We start from the raw sequence: 9,460 nt of genomic DNA on the forward strand, positions 1-9,460 counted from the left end.
AAATCAATAATGTGGTTTTTTTTTAATTTAAAAAGTATATATACCATTTAGTGTTGAGTGTTAGGAAAAAAAATACTTCTATTCCATTGCTGGTATTTCCTTCTTTCAGATCAAACCAAAAATCTTGGAGTCACCCATACTCCTTTTTTTAAATTTCAACTCAATATCTGGCCCATTCAGAAATTTTGCTGGCTAGATACCCAGTGGGGGGCATGCAGGAGTCAGCTGATCAATGGTTCTCTCTCATCATTGATGTTTCTCTCTCTCTCCCCCTCTCCCTTCCTCTCTGAAATAAAAAAGTATACATATTTTAAAGATACATATACTGATTAGGATGATGCATGGGAGGAGATAAAAAAGAAACTCCAGCCCTGGCTGGTTTGGCTCAGTAGATAGAGTGTCAGCCTGGGGACTGAAGGGTCCTGGGTTCGGTTCCAGTCAGGGGCACATGCCTGGGTTGGGGGCTTGGGCCCCCCTGGGGGGGGGGGCGTGCAGGAGGCAGCCAATCAATGATTATCTCTCATCATTGATGTTTCTCTCTCTCTCTCTCCCTCCTCCTTCCTCTCTGAAATCAATAAAAATATTTTTTTAATTAAAAAAAAAGAAACTCCAGGGAATGAAAAACATAAAATTCAGAATGGTGCTTGCTTCTGGAGACGTTCTGGAGGTGGAGGAACGAGAATTGGGAAGGGCACACAGGAGGCTCCAAAGGTACTAGTAATATTTCGTAAGGTGAGTAGTTTATACACTGGAGCTCATTTTATTGTTACCGCTATGTTAAGTGGTCACATATATTATTTTGTATGTACTATAAGTGAGCAAAAAAGCAAAGCAAAAGTGAAGTATAAGGTGAAGCAGTCCCCCTACTTCTTTCCTAAATGGGTGCCTCCCCCAAGGATAGGCCAAGAAGATGTCCCCAGCATGATGCTTGCACTGTGAGCACTTCTGGAGAGGAGCTATCACAATTCAGATCTGCCCATTCCTCACACCTGCTCCATCCTCCCAAACAAATCACTCCCACTTCCCCCTGAATCCACCATCCCCAGCTCTTGGTGCTTTGAGGAGAGAATATATTTGTGGGTCAACTAGTGTTTGTTCCATTTGCTTCTTTAGAGAGCTGGTCCTCCCCATCCAATGAATGCTTCACCTGGTTTTATGTGCATTAATTTGGTATACAACAGGCACCCCCCTCCCATTTTCTAGATTTTTTTCCTATTTTTGAAATATATGCTTAATCATTTCAAGGGTATTTAAATGCCTGTATTGAAGCTACCACCTCCACTTAGAAATCCTATTGGTTTGTTTTAACGGGTAGGTAGTTTGACTCTCCTCTCTAATACTATTGTTTAGAAATTGCTGTTACAATTTTTGAACCATCACCTCCCCTCACCACCCCCCAAATGCTACTGCAAACTCACCCTTCATTACAAGAATAATTAATAGTTGATCCAAACTTGGCTTCTCCAGTTATTTCCATTTTACCATTTATGGGTTCGGAAGGAGTTCCACATGATTTACCTATGGGAAAGAAGCAGAATTTGGGGACTGGGTGTAGAATTCCTTGAACTTCTCTTAGTAAAGACCCAACCTGGCTGCAGCTTACTGAAGAACATTTGTAGTCCTACAGGTTTTGCCACATTGGGGAATTTCACAACACTGTCTCAAAATCAGCCGCCTAATAAGCACCACTTTCAAAAAGGACCTCCCCTCCAGTTCTATCTAATCCTCACCTCATGCCTCCCAGGAAAATGTAAACTTTATTTGTTACCAAAGTGTTTACTCTGTGATTCAACCAGTGTAAAGGTCTCAGAGTCTGAGCTTTTGTTCTTACTTGCACTTCTTTATCCTTTCCTGAGTCATTCATCAGTTTCAGTTGTGAAAATGGCAGATGCCTAGTGAATGGAGATTTCCCTCAATCATGTCCTATAATGACAGTTTCTTATGTAATGAAGTTTTAATGAAGGTGCCAGGAACTCAAAGCAGTCGGAAGATATGACCTCTCTTGGTCCTCAGGTCCTAATTAGGCAAACTTACAAGTCATAGATGTTTTCATTCCCAAATCTGAACAATTGCACCAGTTCTTATGGATGTTTCACTGAGACAGAGGAGTTCTCAGTCCAGAGTTACTTACGTGTACAGCTTCCAGGGCTTGACCAGACCGAGTTTTCTAGGCAGGTGATAGAGAAAAGTCTCCCCTGGTAACCAGGGCGGCATTTATACTTCAAAGATGTCCCAATGGGAAACTCAACCTCATCAGTCCATCTTGTGGGCATGGCAGATGCAAAATATGGCGGGGCTTGGCATTGACCTAAGGCCAAGATCACAGGGACATCATCAGGGTCAAGGGAACTTCTATTCCACCTCCTCTTTTTCTCCAATATGTTTCATAGATGTGATCAAAGAAGAAAATGAACACTTTAATGATGGTAAAAGGATTGCTTTCCTTAGCAACAACTTTAGAAAAGAGCTTTTTAAAACAGCATCTATCCATTTTAAAAGTGCCTGCTATTTTGAAGGCAATTAAGGTATATCTATATCTATATTGATATATATTTATATATAATCTATATCTATTTTATCTATATCTATATATCTAATCTATCTGTTCTTTCACTGAAGGAAAAACTAATTCATAGCTTCACATTTTATCCATCAGAAAGTCCCTGGGCTCTGGATTCCCTCCCTTCCTTCCCTTCCTATCCCATCCTCTTGCATAATAAGCAGCACGAGTGCGTTTCACCATGTATCTTCATTCGCAGTTGACCACCCAAACCTAACAGCACAACAGCCTCTTCTCTGGCCTTCAGTAGTGGTCACAACTATTAAAAGATGTTGCCAAGTCAATACATCAGCACAGGAAAAATCAGCACATGTTTTGCAGACCAAACTCAACAACTAAACTTTGTGAGGGCCTATATTTTATAATGCACATCTTGAATTAAATATTAGTCTCATTTACTTCTTAAGATGTAAAGGTTTAAGTTAAACTAATAAAAATACCATGTAGACTTAAACAATCCTATGTAATAAAAGCTAATATGCAAATCGACGGAACAGCAGAACAACTGGTAGCTATGATGCTCACTGACCACCAGGGGGTAGATGCTCAACAACACAGGAGCCCCGTAGTGGTCAATGTGCTCCCACAGGGGTAGTCCTGCTCAGCCAGAAGCCCTGAGCTGGGTTCATGGCTGGTGAGTGCAGCAGTGGTCGCAGGAGCCTCTCCCGCCTCCGCAACAATGCTAAGGATATCCGACTACCGCCTTAGGCCCAGACTGTGAGAGGGATGTGTGACTGCTGGCACTGGGGATCGGTCCTAAGCCATCAGTCGGACATCCCTCGAGGGCTCCCAGACTGTGAGAGGGCTCAGGCCAGGCTGAGGGACCCCACCAAATGCATGAATTTCATGCACTGGGCCTCTAGTATGTAATAAAGAAGAAATAGCTATTGGAAAAGTATTTTACATTACAAATAGGTTCTGTTCTGTTTTGATTAATCTTCTATTTCTTTCCACACACCTTATTACTTAATTTAAATAATGGAGGGTAGATTGTTCAATTTTATTAGGCTGTAAGTAATCAACTTTTGGATTTATTGATTTGTACTTATTTTATTTTACCTTTTAAACAATTTTATTGAGCCTATTTGCTGAGTTTAAAAATAAATTTCTTAAGATGGTAACTTAGATTTTTTTATTTTCAGCTTTACATAATTTGTGAAATAAGCATTTGTATTATTATTTTATTCTGAGCATAGACTTAGCCGTATTCTCAAAGTTTTGATGTACCATATTTTCAGGTTTTTGAGTTTCTTAGCTTTATTAAACTTATTGGGGTGTCATTGGTTAATGAAATTATATATGTTTCCAGTATACAAATGTATATTTTCAATTCAAAATATTTGGTAATGTCTATTGTGATTTCTTCATTGACCCATGGCTTATGTAGCAATGTTTTGCATAATTTATAAACATTTGAGGAAATTTTTAGCTGTAGATTTATTATGAAGTTTTGAAATTGATTGACACTTGTATGTCTCAGCATATAGTCAACTGATGTAACTGTATCAGATGTATTTTTTTTAAGGTGTGTATGTGGTAGTGGGTATAGTGTTTTGGGTATGCCAGTGAGGCCCAATTAACAATTAATCATGTTTGCTAAAATATTCTAGATACTTTATATTACATCTAGATTTATATGACATATAAATAGAAATTTAAAGAAATAGGATAGAGATGAAATAAACATTATAAATGCTTTACTAATCATAATATAATATGATCATTAACTAACATTTAAACAGAAAAAAATACAGTTAGAGTGAGTTTCTCTCTTGGTAATGATGGATAAAGCTATCTATTGCTAGTTTCTTGATACTTTCTACATTTTTGCCTTTATCAACCTTTGGTCAGTTGTGATGAGATTGACAGTGTTTCTCCGACAAAGAGCTTGTATATGAGTCTGTGTGTCTGTGTGTGGGGGAGTAGTTGTCAGGTATGCTATTTTCTTACTTCCTTGAGTTCACCTTATTAGAATTATTTCACTCAGTGTTTCTATGCATGACAATTCTGAAGTTGCTTGTCCAATGGTGAAGGTTACAGTAGGTAAAACTAGGCAATGGACACCATACACACCTTCTCATCTGAGCATATACATGTAAACTGAAATATGTCACAAAACACAGAAAGCGAACCGGAATGCCCCTCCTTCCTACCTTGCATCTCTACACAGCAGGGGCCAAGAGTGAGAGCTGACCTGAGGCCCAGGAGAGGGCAACAGAGACTGCTTTATTGAACACTGTCATGCTTCCTTAGTGTGCTCCTTGGTATATAAACCCAATAGCCCTGTGAATCATCCTGCACAACTGTTTTTTGGATTCCCTCCCTAAGTGCTGCTTAAGCTGTGCTCCTTCCACTCATTGAAGCTGAGATGTCTCCATTTCAGACCTCCTGTGGCTTTGAGGTTGTCTTGTGTGACTTCCTAGTCAGGGTCCCTTAGATGTGCACGGGGATTTTCAGGTTCCAAAACACTATCACATACACTACCTCATGCAATTTTTGCAATAGCCCTCTCAGATAACAGGATGTCAAATATGCTCACTTTCTACTCATGGACACTGGAAGTTAGGGATATGTTAATTGTTGCTGGATCCAAGACCCCCATTTGGTATGTAGCAGACACTGGACAAACCAGAACCCGGGTCTCCCAATGATAAAGATTTCATAAAACCTCACCACTCTAGGTCCGTATGCACCCGCCTGGGAGGCAATGCTCTCTCAGACTTCTTTTCAACTCCAAAGTGCTGTGACATTATCAGCATTCCATCAACACTTTCTTTATCTAAACTACTTCGGCAAGTAAATCACTAGTTAGCTTAGTTTACCAGTGGTCGGCAAACTCATTAGTCAACAGAGCCAAATATCTACAGTACTTCTTCAAAATAGACTCGCCCAGGCCGAAAACCGACTTCTGCGCATGGGCCACAAAGTTTCAATCGCACTGTACGTGCACGTCCGCATGGTATTTTGTGGAAGAGCCACACTCAAGGGGCCAAAGAGCCGCATGTGGCTCGCGAGCCGCAGTTTGCCGACCATGGGTTTAGGCTGTTTTACATTCGGAGGCTAGTGTGGTGACCTTAGTAAAATAACGTGGGGGCAGTTAATAGTGTCTGAGATTGTTAACAGGGGGGAACTATCACAATATTCCAGTAAGAAGGGAGCCAGATACTCACAAGGTCCACAGCAATTTCCAAGCACTGACAACAGCTGGCTTACCTCACTGGCGACGCTTCTCTTCTGAAAATAAAACTTTAGGTTCTATTACATTTCCTCCCCTAACAGGTTACTTTCTGATGTCTAAGTAGATGAAACGTTAACACCAACTTTTCTGAAAACCTGGTTTTTCTTTTCCCATGAGGGAGGGCGCCATCCAAGAACGAATGTAAAGTAACAAGTAACAGCCAAGAGCCCAGCTCAGTTGTCAAGAAGAAGCTGGGCAAACAGAACCAGACTGTCACTCCAACTGAGATGTGGCCAAGGAGCACCAGCAACTCAAAGGTCTTTTGGGAAAGCCAAAAATAAGAAGACAAGGGCCCTCATTGAAGTTGTTTACCTAAAGTCAGAAGGAAGGAAGGAAGGAAGGGAAGGCATGACCTCAAAATTTCCATAATGGTTAGAATGGTTTTATTTAGTTCTAAACTCATGGCTAAAACGGGTCCACTTTTCCAGGGTGCCTTCTCCCGGAGGCCAGCTGCGCTGAGGGGTCTGGGGTGTCACTCGTTCTCCTAACCCAAGTGTCCTGCGAGGGGTATGCCCTCAAGTAGCCGCTCAGTGAGTGCGCGTTGATGATGGAGGTGCTGGATTGGGGAGGGCGTGGGCTGAATATTGGCCGGATACAGGGCAGATTTCCCGGGAAAACCGCACCTCCCAGCGCTGCTGGTCCAAACACCCCCATGAACAAAGCGCAGAGCTAATGGCTGGGGAACAGAAATGAAGTGACAGGCGCTGGGTTCCATCCTTGGCATGCTTTATGCCATTTAGATGGCAGCCCAGTGAGGTAAGGCTAAGGGCGTTGCCATTTCACAGAAGAGGAAAGGGAGGCAGGCAGGGGTCGTCACTTTCCCCACAGTTAAGAAGTTTCCAGGATTAGAACCCAGGCTGGTGGAATGCCCAGACCTCTTTCTGGCACTAGGATCAGCGCCCCGTCCTCACACAGCCAGTCCTGGTCAGCAGGGAAGGCAAGGACTTCATGCTGCGTTACCTGCGCATCTGCGCTCCCCCTGCGCTGGGGACGCTTAAGACCCTGCAGAGGGGAACCCGACTCTACCCAGAGGCCATGAGGGTCTGAGGACACAGAGGGGGTCGCAGAGCCCCGTGCCCTCGCCCTCTCGCAGCTGAGCCCACTGGAAACGAACCCCCAGGATGCGGGGATCCGGAGGCTGCGTCCCGGCTGGAGCCGCTCCCCACGCCCGCCCGCCCGCATCTCACCCCAGGCAGCAGGCAGCGCGAGCAGCATCAGCACCGCCAGGAGGGCTCCTCCGGAGCAGGAGAGAGAGGGCGCTGGCGGCCACGGAGGCTCGGGGCTCCTTGGAGATCGGGCTCCCATCTTCTGGGGAAAACCGTACCTCCCAGCACTGCTGGTACAAACACCCCCGTGAACAAAGCTCAGAGCTAATGGATGAGGAACAGAAATGAAGTGACAGGCGCTGGGTTCGACCCTTGGCATGCTTTATGCCATTTAGATGGCAGCCCGGTGAGGTAGGGCTATGGGTGTTGCACTTCACAGAAGAGGAAAGGGAGGCAGGCAGGGCTCATCACTTTCCCCACAGCTAAGAAGTTTCCAGGATTAGAACCCAGGCTGGTGGAATGCCCAGACCTCTTTCTGGCACCTCTTTCAGCGCCCCGTCCTCACACAGCCAGTCCTGGTCAGCAGGGAAGGCAAGGACTTCATGCTGCACCACCTGCGCATCTGCGCTCTCCCTGCGCTGGGGACGCATAAGACCCTGCAGAGGGGAACCCGACTCTACCCAGAGGCCATGAGGGTCTGAGGACACAGAGGGGGTGGGTCGCAGAGCCCCGTGCCCTCGACCTCTCGCAGCTGAGCCCACTGGAAACGAACCCCCAGGATGCGGGGATCCGGAGGCTGCGTCCCGGCTGGAGCCGCTCCCCACGCCCGCCCGCCCGCATCTCACCCCAGGCAGCAGGCAGCGCGAGCAGCATCAGCACCGCCAGGAGGGCTCCTCCGGAGCAGGAGAGAGAGGGCGCTGGCGGCCACGGAGGCTCGGGGCTCCTTGGAGATCGGGCTCCCATCTTCCCCGGCACCTCTAGGAACCCGACGTTCGCGGGAAGAAAATCCAAGTCACTAGAAAGCGCAGCTCAGAGGACGGAGACCACAGTCGAGGCGGTGCGCCCAGGATCTGGGGAGCGCAGTTGCGGAACAAAAAGCTTTTGACCACAGCTTCCCCTTAATGGGCGGGGGAGGCCATGCCTGCTCCCAATTTGCATTGTTTCTAGCGAATTTGGCCTCCAAAGTCCACCTGCAGGTCCCGCTCACCAGGATCACCGTCTCGCAGAACTTCAGCGCCTCTGTGTGCTCTGCCTGCCTGGGTGGGCAGGTCCAAGCGGTGGCTTCTCCAGCTCCACTCCCTTATGCTCCTGCCTGACTTTTGTCCTTTGCAAAAATGTGCGTGGGTAGGTCGCCTCCCTAAATGCCTGCTGTCTGTGTTGACAGTTATAGCAACATGAGCAGGGTACAGGGACGATGAAGAACCCATTGCTCTATGTTGAATTGAGATATACCGAGCCACTGAACGATTTTTTTTTTTAAGAGAGTGACTAAATCAGATTTAAATTTTTAAAATATAATTCCATCTGTCATAGGGAGACTGGATTGGAAAGGGCAATAGTGCAGTGGTTCTCAACCTTCCTAATGCCGCGACCCTTTAATACAGTTCCTCATGTTGTGGTGACCCCCAACCATAAAATTATTTTCGTTGCTACTTCATAACTGTAATTTTGCTACTGGTATGAATCATAATGTAAATATCTGATATGCAGGATGTATTTTCATTGTTACAAATTGACATAATTAAAGCATAGTGATTAATCACAAAAACAATATGTAATTTTATATGTGTTTTCCGATGGTCTTAGGCGATCCCTGTGAAAGGGTCGTTCGACCCCCAAAGGGGTTGCCACCCACAGGTTGAGAACCGCTGCAATAGTGGGTGGAGAGACCAGCAAGGAGGCGTTGCCATCACCGAGGGTAGTTTTGGTGGCAGCCTTGACTAGATAAAGTGGACAATTAGATGATATCGGAGGTGGAATGAACAAAATTTTTTGCATTGGATTTTGGTTACTTCTCTTCTTAAAGTTAGTGGCGAGAAAAATAAAATCAACACTTCACCCCAGGGTTCTAAATGAATGGTTTTACCATTTATTGGAATTGAAAAATAGGGGGTGGGACATATTTGGAGCATGGGGCTAAGAGTTCAAGGATGAAATGGGTGTGTGTGGTCGGCTGAATAATAGCTCCCCAAAGATGTCCATGTCCTAATTCCTAATTCCTGTGAATATGTTACCTTATGTAACGAGAGGTTCTAGATGTGATCACTTTGAGGAACTTGAGATGGGAGATTCCCCTGGGTTATTTGACTGGGTAATGTAATCACGGGGTCCTTGTTAGAGGGAGGCAGTAGATCAGCGTGGGAGAGGGTGATGACTGAAGCAGAGATTGGATGCTGCCAAAATCCAGGAATGACAGCCAACTCTAGAAGCTGATAAAGGCAAGTCAGGAATTCCCTGCCTGCAGAAGGCACCAGTCCTGGCAACACCGTGGTTTTAGCCCTGTCAGACTCTTTTTGGACTTCTGAACAGAACTGTAAAAGAATACATCTGTGTCATTTTCACCTACAAGGTACATGTTACAGCAGTGACAGGAAACTAATATGGAGGGGAGAGAGG

General features: G+C 45.2%; 1 protein-coding gene across 1 annotated transcript in view; it reads right to left on the bottom strand.

Moving 5' to 3' along the window:
- Positions 1-8,137, bottom strand: part of CR1 (complement component (3b/4b) receptor 1 (Knops blood group)) — a 66,629-nt gene extending 58,492 nt beyond the window's left edge. Inside the window, exons 1-4 of the mRNA XM_014532571.1 lie at positions 7,808-8,137; positions 6,986-7,103; positions 2,132-2,308; positions 1,419-1,518 (exon numbers count right to left, since the gene is read on the bottom strand). Of these exons, the coding sequence (XP_014388057.1) occupies positions 1,419-1,518; positions 2,132-2,308; positions 6,986-7,103 (395 nt within the window). The 5' untranslated portion in view covers positions 7,808-8,137. The remainder of the gene's footprint in view (positions 1-1,418; positions 1,519-2,131; positions 2,309-6,985; positions 7,104-7,807) is intronic.
- Between the last annotated feature and the right edge of the window lie 1,323 nt (positions 8,138-9,460).

The sequence above is a fragment of the Myotis brandtii genome, unplaced genomic scaffold (assembly GCF_000412655.1).
Source record: "Myotis brandtii unplaced genomic scaffold, ASM41265v1 scaffold898, whole genome shotgun sequence".
NCBI classification, from domain to species: domain Eukaryota; kingdom Metazoa; phylum Chordata; class Mammalia; order Chiroptera; family Vespertilionidae; genus Myotis; species Myotis brandtii.